Raw genomic sequence first — 23,290 nt, 5'->3', positions numbered from 1 at the left:
CCTAAAACATAAAATTATAATTTAATTTCAATCATTACTCGAACCAATTATTTTTAATAGTTTTTTTACAATAAGTTAAATAAATTTAAAGTACGTTTAGTAACAGACTAACACCCGGCAGATCAACAAAAATCCAACCCTACAATTCAAAGCCATGAAGTGATTTGTCTTTGTGCCGATACCTTGAAGAAACAAAAAGCAAATGAAAACAAAATTCTAACTGATAACTCCACCTAATCCATGAAACAATATACGATAGATATTTCCTAAGATATGAAGTAACCTAGTTTTTGTCAAACAAAAAAAAAGGGTAAATTACTAGACAAATGGTCCTTCGACTATAGAATAATGCTTTATTAAGTCATTCGACTATTAAAAGTTATAAAATAGTCATCTGATTCTAGAGTATTGCTTTGTTGAGTCCCTCGACTATTATGAGTTACAAAATGGTCACTTGACTATTCATTATGTTCCAAACTCGACCTTTTTTGGTAAAAAAATGATGGTATTCTGAGTTGAACATTAAACTGCTGACATGATATGATAAAATTTGCTCCTAGAATCTCAACCGACTATCATATCTCAGTCATCATGTTAATGTCCAACTTAGACAACTACTAATTTTTTAACAAAAAAGACGAGTTTATAACATGATGAATAATACGGTAGTCATGTTGTAACTTATAATAGTCAAAGGACTTAACAAAGCAATACTCTATAATTAGATGATCATTTTGTAATTTTTAATAATTAAAGAATTTAATAAAATAGTATCTCATAGTCGGAGGACTATTTGTATACTTTACCCAAAAAATAATAATCGAAACCTAGTAAGACTCCTATGTAAACACTAATATAATAGGACTACTGTTGTAAACACAACCTATATTAACTAGGTTGTTTTCTCACTTTATTATAATGAAATATAAAGAGAGAAACTTTCTTTTCCCAAAACTTGCACCATGCCTTCAACAAAGTATTAGCCCACCGACACCAACGGGATTTTAGATGCCTCTCTCCTATTATTTTAGCATAATGTTTAAACTCAATTATAATTTATTTTTTATTTTATGATTAAATATTATTTCAATTAGATGCAAACTGTTTTTCAACTAAAAAAATATCTCATTGTTATTTGAATTAGAAAATTTTATAATAAATTTTGATTAGTTTGAAAATCGATTAAATTAAATAAATTTTTCTTAGTTTGTTGATAAATTTTAGATAAATTTTAATTTGATTAACGTATACTTTTTTAATTAATTTTATTTAATCGATGATCAAATCTCGTTTGCAAAATCAAAGTTTAGGTGGGCTAAGGGACCTTGGTTTGGGATTAAACAATAAACAATAGAGTTTTGTTTTTTAAATTTCTTAAGACGTGAGAGATAATATTTTATTTTATTTTGAAAAACATTCGTATGAAGTCGCATAATAAGGAGATTATATCATAGTTTATACGACCCCTTTTCAGACATTCCATTATCTAGAGAAAAACACGTCAAAAGAAAAGTCGTGAAATCCCAGCATTACCCCTAAATTCATCAAAGCATCCGATGAAGTCACTTTATCCAAAGTCCTATCCTCGGGTGTATTAAGGGAGATGCTCAAGTGTGTCGGTTTAGTATACGGTTAAAATAAAATATTATCGGTTTTGTTATTATTTTAATTAATAAATTTGATAAAAAATGATCGAAAATATCATTATTTTGATCTGTTCTAATTATCTATATAGGTAAACTGGTAAAAAAAAGCCAGCACTATCGACAACATCATTTTTTGACAGATTTTTTTACCATATTTATCTATATAGATAATTAGAATCGATCAAAATAATGATATTTTCGATATTTTTTTACTGATTTTATTATTTAAAATAATAATAAAATCAATAAAATTTTATTTTAACCGTATACTAAAGAGTTATACCGCAAAACTACCCTTTATTCAGAAAATTCACCTAAAATAACGGGGAGTTGGGACCCACTTTCTATGTTCACAAACAGATATATAGAAGAAAAAGAGTGGAGGGAGTATTCTCTCCGAGATTCATTAGATCCCAACTAAAACAACAGAAAAAAGCAAAAGGGGTTACTGGACCCCCACACCGTCCTTATTTGGGTTATTATATTAAAAACCTCATTTATTATTTTTTTAAAGAATAACTCATTAGTAGGTTTGTTAGAAAAAATCCTCAAGGTGAACACGTATGATTAATTCACGACCCACGAGACACGCCACAAGTCCTCACCTTCTACAAGGTGCTAGGAACTTCTTATCTAAATGAACTTTTCAGAGGAAAAAAATTAATATTAGTATTTAATACCTTGCATTTCGTGTTAAGTGAGATCCTTGAAAAATTAAATTGTCTCGAGAAATTTATCACGAGTAATATTTAAGGTACATCACGTCTTTTAAAAAGTGAGATATGTGGAGCTTTTTTGATTTAAATTTAATAATTTTGATTTTAGTGTTAGATTTAATTATTTTTTATTCAAATATCTTATCATTTATCATTTATAATTAACTGTTGGATTTATAATAGGTAGACCATTCGCATTTCGCACGCGAGGTTAACGAGCTGTTTGAAGAACTGAGACACGTGAATCAGGAATTCTATAACTACCTTGCTAAAATCCCGATGGAGAAATGGCTTTGGTCATTCGATGGGAGCAGACGATATGGTCACATGACAACGAACTTGGCTGAGGCAATCAATTCATCATTGAAGAGAGTGCGACATTTGCCTATCACTTCCGTTGTTAAAGCGACATATTATCGTTTAGCAGCCATGTTTGAAACCTTGGGAAGACAAGCAGCTGAGTAGATTGCAGGTGGTCACAGAATCAACCCAGACCTTCATCGAAAATTCCAGACCTTCATCGAAAATTCCAAACCTTCATGCAACACTCAAACGCGATGAGTGCGACATGCGTCTCTCGCGAACAAAATTAATTTTGTGTTTCAGAATATTCCAGGCCATTGGAAGGCATACAACACAATACATACGTCGTCAAACTACGTGACATAACATGTGACTGCGGAGTATTCCAAATATTCAAATATTCGTGTCTGCATGTCATTGCCGCTTGTTCTTCTATATTGATTGACTAAATGCAATTCGTTGATCATGTATACCTACTGGAAACCATATTCAATGTGTATCGATACGAGTTTCCTCTGATTGGAAACGAAAGGGATCTGGATGCTGTTGATGATGAACCTATAATACGTCCAGATTTCACACTACAACACCAAAAAAAGGGGTCGTCCACGCTCAACGAAGATTTACTTTGATAAAGATTTGATCAACCATCGAGAAAGAATCGGACAGTCGAAACTTTGTAGTATTTGTGGGAATCCCGAACACTCGAAGAACAAATGTCCTAATCGATCATGTCCTAATATCAATTAGTTTATTAAAATATTCTTCATTTGGAAAAACAAGCTTTTGAACCATTTTTAACGAGATCTTTACCCCGATTGCAATGTCTAGTATGTGCCGATATTACTCTCAATCGAAAAATAAGTTACATTACCACATATTTTCTCTTATAAATTATGCAATTTTTCATATTAACTACTAGAAAAAAAAACTCAAATATGCCTACCAAACCATTTTAGCATTTCTTTCATACACAACAAGCTTTGGAATTATTTTCAACCCGATGTTCAACCCGCTTGCGATATCTCCATATTGGACTCAACTGAAAAAAATTCAAATACTACGCCTCTAATCTTATTAATTAGCAAAATTTTGAGATTAAATACTCGAACATGCCTATTAACACGTGATTTGTGCTGAAAAACAACATACCTCGCTTCTTAGAAGATATGAGGTACCTTAAATACCACCCATGATAAATTTCTCGGAATAATTCAATTTATCGGAGACCTCGCTTTACGTGAAATGCGAGGTATTAAATACCAATATTAATTTTTTCTCTTTGAAAAGTTCGCCCAGGTAGGACATTCCTCGCGCCTTGTAGAAGGTGAAGACTTGTCGCACATCTCGTAGGACGTGAGTTAATCCTACGTGTTCACTTTGGGAGTATTTTTCTAATAAATTTGCTAAGGGGGTTATTCTTCAGAAAAAAATAATAAATGGGAGGGTTATTGTAATAACGCTATGAATATTGTTGAATTTGACTTGAGTTAAAAATTTAAAATTAAACTCGAATAAATTCAAAATTTCATAAGCTTAAAATTATTAAGTTTGAATCTATCTCGAAATAAAAATTGAAGTTCGACTCGACTCGGAAGCTTATAATCTTAAAATTTTCAAGATCTACTCAAAAAAAAATTGAAGCTCAACTCAAACTAAAACCCAAACTTTAAGTACATGGAAGCCTATTATTTATATGAATAACATATAAATATTAATATTATTAATAATTTAATTTAAAAATCTAAAATTTTAATATATTATTTTTTGAGTAGATTGTGAGCTTTTCAAGTCGAGTATCGTGTAATTTTTTTTCTCGTTAAGTAGATTATTATTTTATTTAAAGGACATGAGTTTAAATAATTATATTTTAGAGTGTATTCTAAATGATTAAAAAATTATAAACATATACATTTTGTAACTATACTATTTAAAATTATGAACATATAATTATTGTGTTGTACACGGGGATAAATAAAAAAAGAAAAAAAAAATTCAAGCAGTCGTTCTTTGAAAATTTTAAATACTGATACTTTAATCCCACCATTGTAATTGAAATAACACTTGGTTGATGTGATGGTAACAATGTAACAGAGGAGAATGGTGAAATGCAGAAATAAAGAATTAAAGCGGGGTAAGGAAGAATTGGGTTCTATGACCATGTCTAGGGATATAAATAAGTCGAATCATATTGAATATCGTTGAATTTAACTCGATCCAAAATATTTAAAATTTAGTAAGATTCAGCTTAAAAACTTTTAAATTTAAAATTATTAAATTTGACTTGAACTAAAAATAAAAAATTAAAGTTCGATTTGAGTTCAGAAAAACTTAAATTTGAAACAATTTTAGACGTAATTTAATTTAAGCTCAAACATGAGCTAAGTTTAGGCTTAAATTCGAGTTTAAACATAAACCTTAAGTACATGATATTCTTATACTGCATTTTTTAATGTTAATATTATTAATAATTTAATTTTAAAATTATATATTTTTAATTATTCATGAATTTTTTGAAGTTTAATATTAAATACGTCTATTTGACTCGTTTGGAATTTGAATCAAATTTATCCTCAAATTAAATTTATTCAATTTAAATATTATTCAAATTTTAATCAAATTAAACTCGAATAACTGGACTCGTGGACGGATCTAACGTTGTCTTTGGTCCATTCTGCAGCAACAGGGGCTGTGTTGTATTGCATTGCAAGCGCTTGCCACAGTTTTTCTTTAATAGATATCCTCAATCAATTTAATTCTTGATTAGTTAATGCTTTCCGCTATTTATAATAATTTGAATTTTGAAACCAAGAAAAAGTCTTTCTTATGTGAATTTGAAACAAGGTTTTGTATTTTATACAACGCATGAGAAATATTGTTTTTGACGCATGCAGCCCTTACTCTTTCTTTTTGCATATGGACACGGGTCTCGGGTTGACCCTTTCTTTTTCTCTTTTTTTCAACAAAGTTTTTTGTTGTTTCATTGTAATTTTCTCTATCCCTATCCCTATCCCTATCCCTTTCTTTTTCTTTATATTTAAAAAAAAAAAACTCTCTAGTTGTACCGTCGGCTTCCAATGCCAAACATTCTGCCTTCTTTTAGACATCTTCACATTTCTGGCATCCTTTTCTCCGAAACAGATTATACTAGTTTCTTTTTTCTTCTAAATTTACTAATTAAGCCCGAAGCTTAAAACCGTCTACCTTGGATCGTCCGTAACTCTCAGTATGTTTCCCTCTCCTACTAGCCTTTCTCTTCACCGTCTGTATCTGTTTAAGAAAACCGAAAACCGAAAACCCACATATTTCCATTTTCTGTTGGTGTTTGTTTTTCTTTTCTTTTTTTAAAAAATTGTGGGCGATTATGGCAGTTTTTGGTTGCGTGTGCGTTTTTTCTTGCGGGGTGTGTCTTTAAAGTTGTGAAAGGGTGGATGTACGTAGTAAATGATGATTACTATGTTGTTTTCGGTGCAAATATGTATATACGTTTGGTTTTTGGAAGACATGACCAGATCCATGGCTTAGGATGATTGTTTTCAGCCTGTTAGTTAAGACTTGTTGTAGTTGCTCTGTTTTTTTTGAATCTCACGGCAGTTAGATCTAAATCTTCATTTCATGTTTTTGTTTTACAGGAATCAAAGTTGGTAGATCTGAAAGTTTGAAGGGATCTTTGTTTACGATTCTCACTTTAAAAACTTGTAAGGTTCGTTAACAGTCCTTGTCTACCATGGATTTCTCCCCTTACTGGATTTTGCGTTTTATGTTTCTATTGTCGTTTTGAGTTCTTATAATTAAATGGATGCAACTTCATTTTTAATATTTGGTGTTGCTTTAAATGTTTGGGTGCTTGAATATTCTCTTTCTTTTTTATTGCCTAATTTTTTCATTGCCCAAGCATTTGGGGAAACTCAGTTCCCCCGTTATTAACAGCTATTTTGTTCTGATCTTTTAGGATATTCGAAAACATTATTGAACTGATTTTTCCTTATTTTTTTATTTAACTTTAACGGTTAATGTTGACATTTTTCTTTCTCTATTTTTTTTTTGTTTTTGTTTTTGGGACACGTAGTTAACTATTGAACTTTATTTTTCAGGTTTTTCTTTTGGGTCTCTTTGTTTGTTTCTGAAGATGATACCCCGTCCTCCACCCGATGATTTCGCCCTCAAAGAGACCAATCCTCACCTTGGTGGTGGGAAGATCAGTGGCGACAAGCTTACAAGCACTTATGACTTGGTAGAGCAGATGCAGTACTTGTATGTTCGGGTTGTCAAGGCCAAGGACTTGCCAGGTAAAGATGTTACAGGTAGTTGTGATCCTTATGTTGAGGTTAAGCTTGGAAACTACTTGGGTAAAACTCGCTTTTTCGAGAAGAAGTCGAATCCCGAGTGGAATCAGGTTTTTGCTTTTTCGAAAGATAGGCTTCAAGCTTCATTGCTTGAGGTTACAGTTAAAGACAAGGATGTTGTGAAAGATGACTTCATTGGAAAGGTTTTCTTTGATCTCAACGAGATTCCGAAAAGGGTTCCACCAGACAGTCCACTGGCACCACAGTGGTATAGGTTGGAGGATAGACAGGGAAATAAGGTCAAGGGAGAGCTGATGTTGGCTGTTTGGATGGGTACTGGGTTTCCACCAGACAGTCCACTGGCACCACAGTGGTATAGGTTGGAGGATAGACAGGGAAATAGGTTAAGGGAGAGCTGATGTTGGCTGTTTGGATGGTACTCAAGCTGATGAAGCATTTTCTGAAGCATGGCATTCTGATGCAGCTTTTGTTAGTGGTGCTGATGGTCTCGCAAATATGCGTTCAAAGTATATCTATCTCCAAAGCTTGGTATTTGAGGGTCAATGTGATTGAGGCTCAGATTTGCAACCAGGTGATAAGGTAGGTATCCTGAAGTTTTTGTGAAGCTATCTTTGGAAATCAGGCTTTAAGGACTAGGATTTCTCAGGCCAGGGGTATTAATCCATGTGGAATGAAGATCTAATGTTTGTGGCTGCAGAACCTTTTGAGGAGCCAACGCAAAGCAGTGTGGAAGTCTAGCATGGAGTTCTGGACTGGGTATCTTAATGCACATGGCCTAATGCCAATGAAGACAAAAGATGGACGGGGGACAACTGATGCTTATTGTGTTGCAAAATATGGCCAAAAATGGGTCGAACAAGGACGATCATCGATAGCTTTGCACCCAAGTGGAATGAGCAGTATACATGGGAGGTTTGATCCTTGTACTGTCATAACTATTGGGGTTTGATAATTGTCATTTGCATGGGGAGATAAGGCTGGAGGAGCAAGGATACTAAGATCGGGAAGGTGAAATTCGACTGTCCACTCTTGAAACTGATCGGGTTTACACTCACTCATATCCACTTCTGGTGCTACATCCAAATGGGGTCAAGAAGATGGGTGAAATTCACTTGGCTGTGAGGTTCTCCTGTTCATCCTTGCTTAATATGATGCATAGTACTCGCATCCTCTCTTGCCAAAAATGCATTACCTTCATCCACTGACTGTTAGCCAGCTTGATAGCTTGAGGCACCAGGCCACGCAGATTGTGTCAATGAGGCTAGGGCGAGCTGAGCCGCCATTGAGAAAAGAGGTGGTGGAGTATATGCTAGATGTTGGTTCTCACATGTGGAGTATGAGAAGAAAGTAAAGCAAATTTTTTAGAATTATGAATGTATTGGGTGGGTTAATTGCTGTTGGAAATGGTTTGATCAGATTTGTATTTGGAAAACCCAATTACAACAGTATTGATTCACATCTTGTTTATCATACTGGTGCTCTATCCCGAGCTTATTTTGCCAACAATTCTCCTCTCTGTTCTTGATCGGAGTATGGTACTATAGATGGCGGCCAAGGCATCCTCCTCACATGGACACCCGCCTTTCTCATGCAGATTCTGCACATCCTGATGAACTGGATGAAGAGTTCGACACATTTCCAACGTCCCGCCATCTGATATTGTCAGGATGAGATACGATCGATTGAGAAGTATTGCTGGGAGGATTCAGACAGTGGTTGGTGATTTAGCTACACAGGGGAGAGGCTTCAATCACTTTTAAGCTGGAGAGACCCAAGAGCCACTGCTTTGTTTGTAATTTTCTGTCTAGTTGCTGCTATCATTTTGTATGTAATCCTTTCCAGGTCGTGGCGCTTCTAGCCGGATTTTACATCTTAAGACATCCGAGGTTCCGTCATAAGCTTCCTTCATGCCCCTCAATTTCTTCAGGAGGTTGCCTGCAAGAACCGATTCTATGCTATGAACAAGACCGACTTCATTTGCAGTGTCCCCAAGGTGTTGGGTTGTGGTATGATGTTTAAGCTTCCCCTGAAGGTAGTAGATTTTGTGGATTTGTGTTGGTTATTATCTACATGGTTTCTGTTTAAAAACTGAGTTTATAGTGATGAATCAATGTTCATTGTGATTGAAATTTAACCAATGCTGAATCTCCCTAGAAAAATGATGGGATTATTCTCATGCTTAAAATCTTGCAGACAATAACCAAGTAGAGTTCTTATATATAAAAAAAAAAACCAAGAGTTGGCTGGGATTCTAAACCTTAACCTCTCGTTTTTCCCCATTTTTGTGGTTTTATATATATATTATTATTTGTCTTGCGTTACAGCCTGTAAACCTGCCGTTTTTCTCTCAATCTTTTGTTTCTCGTGCCTTCTCTCGTCTACGGTGCATAGAATTTTTAGTTGCTTTTTACGCTTGTTTTCTAACTAGGTCTCTAAATTAGACTATAGACATATTCGGATAGTGAGCTACTTGAGTTGATTCATCAATCTCATTGAAATCGAATAAACCTTGAGGAGTTTTGATCGAGTTAAATTTGAGAAGTTTTAAGTTTTTTTTGAGTTCGAATTGAGTTTTAATAAAGTAAAGTCTGAAAATATATCAAATTTGTTCGAGTTCGAGTATAGTTTTAATATTTATTAATTTTAAGTTTGAGCTTAATTTAATAATTTTAAGCTAATCCGTTAGTTTGCTGTCCTATTCTTCTCAGCAGAACTTTGGCACTGTACACTCTAAATTCTGATCCAATGCTCTCTCTCTCTCTCTCTCTCTGCCATTATTTTGTCTTTTTGGGGTCAAATTTACCATTATCTTCTTTATTATACAACTCTGAAATGTGCATCATCTATTACCATTTTTTTATAACGATTTTAATCTTTTGTAATTTTTTTTTAATTTTAACACCGCAATCTGTATTTTTAATTTTGCTTTAATTTTAATATTGCCGAACTTTGTCTGTAGGGAGAAAAAAAATTAAATACTAAAATATTGATAGATGTACTAATAATTATAATTCGAAGGAAGGAAAAATTCACATTTCTACAAAATATCTGGGACAATTCCAGTTTAACTTCTTCTTGTGTTATAAGATTGCGTACTGGAAATGTATTTATATCAAGTAAAAATAAATGATAATGAATTATTTCTTTTCTTTTCTTGTTTTTATATAATATATAGATTATTTAGATTTATTTTATTTTTAATTTAAAGAGAATATTAAACAATCATATATATTTAATGATTTATTATTTATATTACATTAATAATATATAAATTGAACTAAATTTAATCGATTTTTTTATCATTGTTTTAATTTTGATGTAATTCTTTTATATCATAATATCAAATAATTAGGTGAAAATCATCAAAAGCTATCACAAGTTAAAATATTGATGTAATTCTTGTATTATTGCGACTTTATATTATTTATTTCAGGCTAAAAGGTTTAAGAAGTATATGTACTTTTAAAAAAAAACTAATGTAGTTCTCCTACTATTTTTTCTTCTCTTGATGTAGCTTTTCAACTCAGAAAATAAATCCAATGTGACATTTTGACTAACGTTTTCGTCGTTGGCTTTTACGGTGCTGACATAACAGTCCCTGGTGCTGCCGTGACGATTCACGATAGTTGATGACGTGATGGGCTAAATTGTTTTTCTTATTTTGTTTGAGGGTCAAATTGATATTTTTAAAAGTTCAAGGGCTTATTTAGTATTATAAAAAATAAAAATTATTTTAAATTATAAATATAAAATAATTATTCAAATACTCAAAAAAAATTACTAAAGAGTTAAATATACGTATTAAACTATTATATTTTTTTAAAAAAATTGAAAAGAAAATACCATTTGACGTGATAGATCAATTTACGAGGATCGAGTAAAACATACATATTTTACAAGCATCGGATTCGTTAACAGTGATGTTAGCGAATTCATAGTTATCCCAGTCCAACATGAACCAGCATCAGGTTCTTCCCCAAATGCATTCACAGTAGGTGTGCTATGGATCCATCTATAGGGTTTCTGCCAGTTTCCTTTCCACATCCATTAACCCAATGAACTTGTTAGTTCATTTGGCTACAAATGAACCAACCGCATCTTATTTCACCTTTCATATCTGTGCAATGATGCCTTTGTTCAGCCAATCGAGAGAGACTATCCCGTATACAAAATGTACAACTTCTCCATGACCTGTTGAAGCTTCCAAAATCCAGGTGCTTCTAGCGAGACTTCATCCAACACACAACTCCTACAAGAGCTCAGCTGATCATTTGAAGTATCTAATTCTGCTGGCTTTCCTACATTAGCTCCTTCAACTTCACTATGACCTTCATCTTGTTCAGATTGATGCACCTGCTTTTGAACACTGACTGGATCATAAAATGCCATTTTCACTGAACTTCTGCAGGTTTGACATTCCTTTCGGGTGGGGCAATATGGGTTTTGTAGATTCCCCCTCTCATTCATTGTAATGGCAGAAGTCCCAAATGAAGGCCCATTATGTTATAAAATAATTTCTTATAAATTACAAAAATAAAAAACTATATTTTTGAAACGATGTATTATACATATATACATGTAACATATAAACATATCATCAACATTTATATTAAGTATTCTTACTGAATTAATAGAGAATTAAAAAATTTAAATTAGTCGAAACTTAATATGTTTTCTAATTATTTGTTTGTAAGTATTGACTAATTTAAAAGATAATTATAATAATTTTCTACTAAAATATAATTAGAAAACTTAATAAATTTCGACAAATCCAAAATTTACAAGGCTTGACTAATTTAAAGTTTATAAGTCCTAATTAATCCAATAATAATACTTTGTACAAGTGTTGGTGATATGTCTAATATATTGCATGTATATTATTATAATATATTTTTATAATTTTTTTTAATAATTTATAAGTCATCATTTTATTACAATATATATTATAGGTAAAGTACACAATGGTCCCATGACTATAGGTTACTTCTTTATTATGCCCCTCAACTATTAAAAGTTACAAAATTGTCCTCTGACCATAGAATGTTACTTTGTCAAGTCCCTTGACTATTAAAAGTTACAAAATGGTCAACCAACTATTTATTATGTCCCAAACTTTGTCCATTTTTGTTAAAAAAATTAATGGTTGTCTAAGTTGGACTTAACATGATGACTGAGATATCATAGTCGTTGGAGATTCTAGGATCAAATTTTATCATATCCCAATCAACAACTTGATGTTTAGCTTAGAATACCGCCAATGTTTTAATAGAAAAGGACGAGTTTGGAACATAATGAATAGTCATATGATTTTTTTATAACTTTTAATAGTCAATTGACTCAACAAAGCAACACTTTATAGTTAGAAGACCATTTTGTAACTTTTAATAGTCGAGGGGATTAATAAAGTAGTACCCTATAGTCGAAGGACTATTTGTATACTTTATCCTTTTTATAGTAATTTTAGTAATTTTAATATTTATATTCAATTTTTTTATTAATTTAATTTTTATTTTTTGTATTTTTTTAAATATTTGAATAATTTTATATTTAAAATAACTTTTATTTTTAAAAGTTAAATTAGCCCTTGAAATTTAAAAAAAATCAATTTGACCCCTTGAACAAAACCAAAAACCAATTTATCCCATCTATCATGTCATCTGTCACGTCATTAATCACTATGGACTGCCACGCCAGTACCGTAACTGTCACATCAGCATCGTAGCAGTTAATGACAAAAAACATTGATCAAAGAGCCAAATTAGGTCTGTTTTATGAGTTGAAGGGCCTAATTAAAAGAAAAAAAAATAATACAAGAGCTACATATTTTTTTTAAATATAGAGTCTTTTGATGCCTTCAAATTTTGAGGATATATATATTATTCAAATATGATGGGATGTGATGTCGATGTAGGCTTAAGAGGTGTCCGAGGTTGTTGGTAATTAAATAAATTGGATTCAGAGAGTTGTTTCTCTAACGAGTCTCTAGAGTATTTGATTTTGATTAATCAATCAATAGATCAGATATAAATAGTTGTACTAAAAGGCTAGATAAAAATTGAGGCTTAAAATTCAGTTGAAACGAAATCACTATAAATATTAAGACTTATTTTTTAATAGTTTGGGATGATTATAAGGTAATATGTCTCTTAATCAATTAACAACACACATACACCCTACAGACATAACTGCTCGAACCTAGAACATCTAAAAAAATAACATTTTCTTTTAACATTGAGGTCATTGTTCGAATTATTATTTTTAATCATTATTATAAATTTCTATTATTATTTAAGGATGGGCACCTAAATGTTGGTTAATCTAACTTTAAGAAAATTAGCTAGGTTCAATCTTCTTGGAGTTGATAACTTAAACTTCAATTTCATTTCTTTATTCAACTTCTTCAAATCCACATTGTATGCCTATAAGCTCAAACAATACCTATTGTACCTAATTATATAATAACGTTATATATTTCAACTCTCTTTTCTTTAATCTAAAAGGCACGCTTTGAAGCAATTTATAAAACTTCAACGGAATATGTATGCATACGTGTTATGAAATAATTATCATTTATTACTCATGATGATGAGCCAAATCATGTGGTTTTATTTATGCAAAAATAAACTTGGAAAATAGTTTTATACTGAAATAACTTTTTATTTTTGGGGAAGGGAAAATACTTGGAATATACATACATATATTTATTAAAATACTTAAATGTATACTGTTTATATTTAATTCAAACAAGGATCATGAACTCATCAAATTATCTCAATGGTAAAAGAGAATGTTACTATTTCTAGAGATCTTGAGTTTGAGCAGCTGTGTCTTTAAGGTATATAAACATTATTAATAAATTAAAAAAAAAATTCGAACAAGAATTGTCCTATAATCAACCATACTATTTAATAAAATAATATAAATAGGGATGATAATTGTCATTTTCATGTCTAATGTTGACTTAACTAATCAAAGGAGTTATTGGAAACTCTATAATGGTGCACCTAAGCATGTCCTCTAAGATGAATAACTCGTTTTGATTGACCATCCGTTTAAGGATGGAAGGCGGTGCTGAAATGTAGCTTGGTGCCTAGGGATTCATAAAGGGCTTTAAAAAAATGGGATGTAAATCAAGGAATTCTGTCTAATATGATGGAAGTCGACACCCCGTGTAACGTCACTATCTCACGGATGTACAACTAAGATAACCTCACTATCTCACAATCTACTATGACCCAAACTGCATCGTGTCTCTTTTTGGTCATCGATAACCCAATCACAAAGTCCATTGTCACCTTGTCCCATTTCCACTGAGGTATCTGAATAGACTGAAGTAACCCTGAGGGAACCTGGTGTTCCGCTTTCACTTGTTGATATACTAGATACCAAGTGACAAACTCTAACACCTCCATTTTCATGCCCGACTACCAAAAAAATTGACAAAGCTCCTGGTACACCTTATTATTTCTTGCATGAACTAAAAGTGGATTGCAATGCACCTCATGAAGAATCTTATTGCGTAATTGAACATCTACGGGTACATACAACTGACTTCTGAAATACAACACATCTCCGTCACATAACTCGAACACCAGTGCTTCGTCTTGCCAAACCTGCTCAACCCAATCCCTTAACTAATCATCTGAAATCTCTTGGTCTCACCTAGCAGCTCTGACTCGACTCGTAACTCAGCTAACAACTCATATTCACTGGTTAAACTCAACCATACTAAGAGGGCTCGTAACTCTGTCATTGATTTCATGCTCAAGGCATCTGCTACTACATTTGCCTTACTCGAATGATAATCTATCACATAGTCATAGTCCTTAAGTAACGACCCACCTATGTTGTCTCAAGTTTAACTACTTTTGTGTGAGTAGGTACTTGATGCTCTTATGATTGGTGAAGATGTGACACTTCTTAAGGTAGTATCGCCATATCTTAAGAGAAAACACCACTACTACTAGTTCTAGGTCATAGATGGGGTAATTGCTCTCGTGATGTTTATGCTGATGGGATGCGTAAGCTACAACCTTACCCTCATGCATCAATACACTTCCAAGACCATTCAACGAGGCATTGTTGAAAACTGATAAGTCTTTATTGACTCCGGTCTAAGGCCTGAGTTAGGATAACCTTCAACTGTTCGAAGCTTTTCTATCGCTTCTCATCCCAAATAAAGGGAACTCCTTTCTAAAGTAGTTTGGTCAGTGGGACAGCTATTATCGAAAAACCCTGAATGAATCGACAATAATACCCGGCTAGACCTAGGAAATTGCGTACATTTGACACACTTTTAGGTGGTTCCCACTCAACTATGGCCTGAATCTTTTGAGGGTCGACTCTAATACCATCTACTGACACAATAAGACCCAAGAATGATATATCTGACAGCCAAAACTCACACTTCTCAAACTTATCATACAATTAGCGGTCTTGAAGTGTCCGAAGGACAATACGGAGATGCTGGTCATGTTCTTACTCTCATCGAGAGTACACTAATATATCATCGATGAACACTACCCTGAAGTGATCTAGGTATGGGTGAAAGACTCGGTTTATCAAGTCCATGAATACTGTCGGGGCGTTGGTGAGTCCAAACGACATTACTAAGAACTCATAATAAACACATCTTATCCTAAAAGCTGTCTTCCAACATCTACATCCATGACTTTCAACTATAGTAGTCTGACCGCAAGTCGAATTTAGAGAACACACATGCTTCCCTTAGCTGATCGAAGAGGTCATTTATCCTAGGGAGTAAATAATGGTTCTCGATGGTTAGCTAGTTCAATTTGCTATAGTTGATGTATAACCTCATCGACCCATCCTTATTTTTGACGAACAAGACCAGTGGTCTTCACAGAGATATGCTTAGTTAAATGAACCCCTTCTCCAACAACTACTAGATCTGAGCTTTTAACTTCTTAAATTTCGTCGGTGCCATGCGATAGTGAGCAATGGACAGTAGGGCTAAACCATATATTACCTCAATGCGGAACTTCAACTCCCGATCTAGTGGTAAACCTGACAACTCTTTTGGAAACATGTCAGGAAAATCTCGTACAACTCGGATATCCAAGAGTATTGGGACTGAGATTCGGGTATCAACCATGTGAGATAAGAAGGCCTCACACCCTTGGTCAATCATCCATTGGGCTTTTAAAGCTGAAACAATTCTTGATTGGCTCGACTTCTTATTAGTTATCACTAGTTTGGTACTATCATCTACCATGAGCTTTATTTGTCTGGATTTACAGTTCAAGCTAGTGTTAGTGAGTCCAAACGACATTACTAAGAACTCATAATGATCATATCTTATCCTAAAGTTGTCTTTACTACAACTGTATCCTTGACTTTAAACTGATAGTAGCCTAACCGCAAGTCAAATTTAGAGAACATACACACTTCCCTCAACTAGTCGAAGATGTCAACTATCTTAGGGAATAGATAACTGTTATTGATGGTTAGCTTGTTCAAATGTCTATAGTTGATGCACAATATCATTGATCCATCATTCTTCTTGATGAATAAGACCGACGCTCCCCACGAGGATATACTCGATCGAATGAACCCCTTCTCCAACAACTCCTAGATCTTAGCTTTTAACTCCTTCAATTTCGGCAGTGCCATGCAGTAGGGAGAAATGGAAACCGGGGCTGAACCAGACATTACCTCAATATCTAGTGGTAAACTTGGCAACTCTTTTAGGAACATCTTAGGGGAATCTTGTACCACTCGGATATCTGTGAGTGTTGGGACTGAGATTTGGGTATCAACAACATGAGCTAAGAAAGCCTTAAACCCTTGGTTAATAATCTGTTGGGATTTTATAGTTGACACGATTATTGACTAGCTCAAATTCTCACTAGTCATCACTAGTTGGTACCATTATTTTCCTTGAGCTTTAGTTATCTGGCTTTGCAGTTAAAGCTAGTGTCGAGCTTGGATAACCAATCCCTACTTAAGATTAAGTCAAACTCTCACAAGGGTAACTCTATTAAGTCTTCTAGGAAGGTCTGTCCTTGGATTTATACTGGGCATCGCCGGTGGATCTTGTCTATTAGGATATCTAGACCTAGAGGGCCCGATACTCGAACACCTACCACTAAGTCTTCTGCTTGGATTTCTATTTCTTGAGCTAGGTTAAAGTAGATGTAGGAATGGGTGGAGCCGAGATCTATCAATACAGTAGTTGGAATGAGAAATACTGTGAAGTTATCTGATATTACATCAGCTGCATCATACTCATCTCGAGCTCTCATTGCATATTATTTAGAGCCTACCCTCTACTCTGAACCAGCCACTTATCTGGTTATCCTTTTCCTCTACTGCCCAGATGGTATACTACCACCCCTCACTGGTTCTTGACCTGTCTACATTGTCGGTGTTGCCTAGGTAATCTCTGATAAAATGATCTAATGGGCTGCAACTAAAGCAACCCTTCGATCCCTGCTAGCACGACCCTGGGTATCTCATCTAACATTGACCACAAACTTAGTGAGTGAAGATTCTGGTCGAATAACTGACACTCACCCTAGAGATTAACATCAAGGGTCTCTTTCGAGACTCAGTTCTACCTCCGCGCTCCGAGCTCTGACAAGTTATCATCGTCTGCATTACTAGGGTCTCTGTGAACCCTAACTATCTCGGGCCCTTTTGGACGAAGTATGTACTGATCTTGTTGGTTCAGTATCCCTCCTGCTCTATCCTACGACCTCACTAATCTATCTAACCCTTTGGCTTAGAGCCCTCTCGATTATCTTTACTTGGCGGGACAACTCGACAAACCCTAGGAGGGTCTACTACAAGATGTGACAGAATATCGAGGTGAAAACCCTTTTGAATCTCCGATAGTGATAGTCCTTTGTCGAAACCAACTGTGAAACATATATGCTAAGTTTGACAAACTCAAAATCATACTCCATCACGGTCCGATCCCCTTGGACCAAGTGCAGAAACTGCTCTCTTATATCATTGGTGTGAGTCTCTTCGATGTACTTTTGGCAGAACTCGGATAGAAACTGCTCCCATGATGGTTTCTCTAGCTCCAACTCTATTTATATAGTCTCCCACCAATCTATGATGTCACCCTTGAGTAGGGTGGTGATGCACTTGAGCTTACCTTTAGGGGTAAGGTACAATTTTCGGAGGCTACAGAGAGTCTCTCTGAGCCATTGATTTTCTACTATAAGATTGTTATCCCCTAATATGTAGAAGTCAATGGTCTTATATCTATGAAACCTCTCTATTTGGGACTCTTAAGGAGCCACTGCTGGCTAAGGTAGAGGTACTAGTGGAGGAGGTGGTACAGCTGAGGCACTAGGTATAACCCTAACAATCTGCCTAAGAACCAAGGTGAGTTCTTTAAAGAAGGTTACCTCATCGAATCCTACATCTACTGGTATTTCGAATTGATTCATGTCTAGGATGAACTCGTCACAGGTATCAGCTACTAACAAGGTGTGCTTTCGTCTCTACCATCCTGACTGTAAGTGTTGTTGTTTGCAATGAGTTTTTTGAAAGAGAAACAGAGGTTATTATCATCAATCTAGTCATTGTAAAACTCTTCACTCTCTAAAGGCATGTACATGTATAGATGTTGATTGACTCTAACCCACGTGTCCTAGTAATGAATAAACTTGACACTCTGATACCACTAAATATAATACCCTAATCCAGTCCGACCCGAAGACCAATGGATTAGAATATCACATGGGACCATAGAAGTAGCTAACCCAAAAAATTTTCTTTTTAAAACGATTATAAATCATTATATAAAATCTATCAGAGGTAAAATAAAATAAAATAAAAACATAATAATCAAAGTTTACAAATACGAGGGAGCTCCCATAATATCCAAAACAATAACAATACTATGTTTAAAACAAAATAGAGTTACATCTAAATACAAACGGGTCTATAATAATACAAACCCTCTAATATAAAAAAACGTACTTTGAATGCCTCAGCGAATCTGAAATATCTGATGACAATAACGCTCAGCAGACAGTCTCCTAAAAACCTGAACACAAAAACACATTCCGATCGCTGAGCTTACGAGCTTAGTGCCACATTAATAACCATATTGTACTACATGCATTCACTAAATAAGTTGGCTAGTGTCATAGGTATGAACACATGTAAAATGCTAGTATGAACTGCTGAGTAGACATCATGGTGTGGTTGAGGGTTCTGCATCTTAGAGCACTCTTCCCTCTAGTTTTCCTAAAATACCCTGGGGTATTTGAGGTGAGATTCATAACTGCATCGAAAATGTACACCCGACCAACTTGCTCCATCAATTTTAGGACATCTACGTCTAGTCGGAAACTAAAGTGGTTTGGCACTGATTGGGATATATCCAACTGAGACGATCGTATTATGTTAAAAGAACTTGGATGTCCTGACTATTGCCAGAGCAATAAACAAGGCTAGTTTTATGTTATCCTAATTGTTATTATTTCTGACTATTCTAGATTTATTTATATTCTCACTTGTAATGTTATTCCATGGTAATATGATATTATTGGGTACCTCGAACCTAACCCATAACCCAATGGATTTTTTATCCAAACATTATCCGTGAGTTTTGATAGTAAGCCCTTTACTATTATTATTAACCTCCGAGTAATGATACTGACCCCTGGGTATCGATACTAACTGACTATTATGAGCTGAGAAGAAAGGCTAGTATCGATACTCCTAAGCTGAGTATCAATACTTCTGTACAAGGGTATCAATACTATCCTGAGTATCGATACTAAATTAAGTTCGATGTTTTGAAACATATTTTATATTGATACCCTTAATGGGAGTATCGATACTCTATCAATAAAAAAAATGGCTACTAGAATTTGCTAAGTGATCCTAGTATCGATACCATTCCTAAAGGTATCGAGACCTAAACATCAATATCGATACTTAATGATGGAGTATCGATGCTGCTATCCTAAAACTCCCTTATATTAAACCATGTGATGAACATTATTAGTACTGTCATTCCAGTACCGATACTCATACCCAAAAATGCCATGTTTTAGGGACAAAAAGGCTAACTTTCCTACCCAAAGACCCTATTAAGGTTCCCAAATGTTATTAAAGTTTCATAAGAGATAAAGGGGATCATAATAGGTCTTTAAACATGCTGAAAAAAATCAAAGATGCAAACTACCATGGACATGATTTTTAACTCATGTAACCTGCCAAAACTTATCTAATGATCTACATGTGGTAGAGTTGAGTTAGAAATGTGTTACCTTGGATTTCTAAGCTGCTGGAAGTGTCGAAGGCTCAACCAAGACTCACTTTTTCTTTCCCCTTATTCTTGGAGCTTTTTCCCACTTTTCTCACTAGACAAGGGTCAAAGAAGGTATTAAAAGCTTGCTTAAGAGGTTAGAAAGAGATTAAGAACAATTTCTCTGGCCTGAACTCCCTGAAAACATATTAAAAAACCTATGTTCCTTAAAACCCCATATTTCATTATCATGGTGAAATAAAGAGGTTGAAGGCTCGATTTGAAGCTTTGAAGATGGAGGTTATGAATTTTACCTTTACTGAAATGGACTAGGATTGTCGGTGATAAAGTTTTTTCCTTTGAGTAAACTACTAAGGAGGAGGATGGAGGTTTTTGGGTGAAGAAGAAAAAAAAGTGGGAAGAAAATGAGACATGAGGAGTGCTAGACGTGATATCATCTTCACTAAATGGTATTCAACCATTCAAATTTAGAATGGTATAATTATCTCTACATTATTCCTAATTTATTACTTAATAATTTATTTTAATTACTTAAAAATTATAAAAATTATAATTTATATATTAAAATATTAATACTGAGTTATTATAAAATATGTTTTTATTATAATTATAATTTTTTTATTTTTATTATAATTTAAATTGATATATTTCATATATAATAATACTTTATTTTAAATTTATTTATAATATATATCTTTTATTTTGTATGGTTAAAAGGATAAATATACAATTTAAATTATTTTATTTTAAAATTTAAATGATTGATTTTGGTTAAATCAAAATAATTAAAATAATATTTTAAAATTGAAAAGTTAAAAGTATTGATAATATATTTTTTCTTGATAAAAAATTTCATATATATATATATATATATATATATTATTAATGAGTCATTTTTAAATATTTTATATTTTTATTATAGTCTAAGTTAATATATTTTTATATATCATATTATTAATAAGTATAAATATAATTTAAATTATATATTTTTAATTTACAATATAATGTCGAAAATGAATATTTTATCTTTTCAAAATCAATTTTCAGCAATTTCAAACAGTTAAATTTTAAATTACATTTTTGAAAAGTTCTTTTTGACAACACTTTTAAAAGTCACTTTTCAAAAGTAATGGCATACTGGTCTTTAATATTTATGTTTTTTCCTTTAATAGAAGATGTTAATTTTTTAAAAGAAAAATACCAAAAATTACAATAAATCTTTATAATTATAACCGTAAACTAAACACATAATTAAGATATTTTTCTATAACTATTAACACAAGAAACTAACCACTCTATAAGGAAAAGGTTAAAACCCAACTAAAATACTCGAATAAAGATAAATACGAATATATCTAAGTGCATAGGAAAACAAACCATAAAAACAAATCAAAACTATAGAAAGACCACAAAAAAAATCATATATTAGAGTCAAGCGATGTGAAAAAACTATCCACGAATTCAATCACATATCTCAATCCAATCCGATGGTCCAAAGCATGGAAGATCATTAAAATAACAAATAAGCATCATCTAGATTAGGGGTGCTTAATGAGTTGAGCAACTTGTAAACAACTCAAACTCGACTCGATAAAACTCGGTAATAGATCGACTTGGGTTAATGAGACTCAAACTCGAGCTATACTTGATACCTTAACGAGTAGAGTTGAGCAAAGTCCAACTCGACTCAATAAGTTCGCTAGCAACTCATTAATTTTTTTTTATAATTTTTTAGTAGTTATCTTAAAATATTATTTTATTCAAAATATCATTAATTTACTAATAGATAATAAAAATGGTAAATTGTTAATCTACTTCTTCCGTCCCATAATTTGTGTCTCAAGTTGACTGTCAAAAGTTTGAGGAGATAAATTTTACCATATGTAAATTTTATAAAATAATAAATAAAAAAATTATTGTAATACCCCAAAATTTAAGCAAGTGACCAAAATGTAAAATTTTAAAGTTTAGCGACTAAAGTTGGGAAAAGTTCAAGGACCAAAGTGGTAATTTTCTCAAAAAAGTTTTATTCCTTAAATAAATAGTTCATCCTTAAGATTGTATTCTCTATGGAATTTAGATTTTGATCCAAAAATAGTGTAAAGAGCTATTAAGCGATAAAACTCGATAAAGTATTCGAATAATTGAATCAAATCAAAAGTTTACAAAATTTTGAAGAATGGTATATGGGGTTAGAAATATTATTTTGATAACTTTAATCAGAGGAATTTGATGTGAACTATTGGAATTAAGTGGATTTGATATGATCCCTGTTTTATATTATGAGTCATATATATGTTTTCCCGATCGTGATTCTAGTAAGAAACTCTGGTAGTGGTTTGCTTGAGTTCTAAAATTGCATGAAAAAATTAATAAGAAAGAAATTGAAATAAATAAGAATGAAAATGGTAGGATGGAGGTTAAGTTGAAGTGGTTTGAAAGTGATGGAAGGGTGATGGTAATTGTGATTGAATGAAAGTGAATGATAAGTGGTGTAGGATGTATGATGTTGGCGTGGGCTATGGAAATTTGTGAAAGAAAAATGGATAGTGACCCTCTAACTATATAAGAGTTAGGAACCAACAATATAATAATATAGAAAGGTAGAAGTGGTAGGGGATGAAACGAGACCCATTAGCTATAAGAGAGCTAGGAACCAACGTTATAACAAATGAAATGTTTGAAGACAACAAAATGAAATTGAAGCCGATAGAGTTCTTCAAAAGAACTATAATGAAAGCAATATTTTAATAAGTTTTATATAAGCCGAAAGTTGTTTTACAATGAAATTGAGGTGCCTATTTATAGTAGTTCTAGGCAGCATATGAGAGGTTTTACAAAGAAGAATGAATACTCATCTTAATGCACTTGAATGAGCTTGATTGCCTTGTCCTTTCTTATCTCTTTATGTGGCCAATTGTTATAGTGTTCTTGGGATGAATTTGGACTCAATTTAGGATGAATTTAGCCTTAATTTCGTCCAAAATGAGTGAGGTTCTTGATCTTCCATAGCTTGTTTTCTTATGAAATAAAAGAGGAATGAATGTGCACATTGGATGA

At 33.1% G+C, this 23,290-nt stretch overlaps 1 protein-coding gene and 1 pseudogene across 1 annotated transcript; one reads left to right on the top strand and one right to left on the bottom strand.

Annotated features, from left to right (window-relative positions):
- The first annotated feature begins 5,754 nt into the window (after window positions 1–5,754).
- LOC120148131 lies at window positions 5,755–9,106 on the top strand (annotated as a pseudogene).
- Window positions 9,107–14,171: 5,065 nt separating this feature from the next.
- LOC120148130 lies at window positions 14,172–16,264 on the bottom strand. The gene is made up of 3 exons (XM_039161315.1): window positions 15,962–16,264; window positions 14,472–14,585; window positions 14,172–14,396 (listed from the first exon to the last, which is right to left on the bottom strand). Exons 1-3 carry the CDS (start codon window positions 16,262–16,264, stop codon window positions 14,172–14,174), a joined length of 642 nt encoding a protein of 213 aa, XP_039017246.1.
- Window positions 16,265–23,290: the final 7,026 nt, after the last annotated feature.

This window comes from Hibiscus syriacus, unplaced genomic scaffold, assembly GCF_006381635.1.
Source record: "Hibiscus syriacus cultivar Baekdansim isolate YM2019G1 unplaced genomic scaffold, ASM638163v2 tig00110951_pilon, whole genome shotgun sequence".
NCBI lineage: Eukaryota > Viridiplantae > Streptophyta > Magnoliopsida > Malvales > Malvaceae > Hibiscus > Hibiscus syriacus.
The sequence above is the reverse complement of the archived record's forward strand: the minus strand, read 5'-3'. Positions and strand labels throughout refer to the sequence as shown.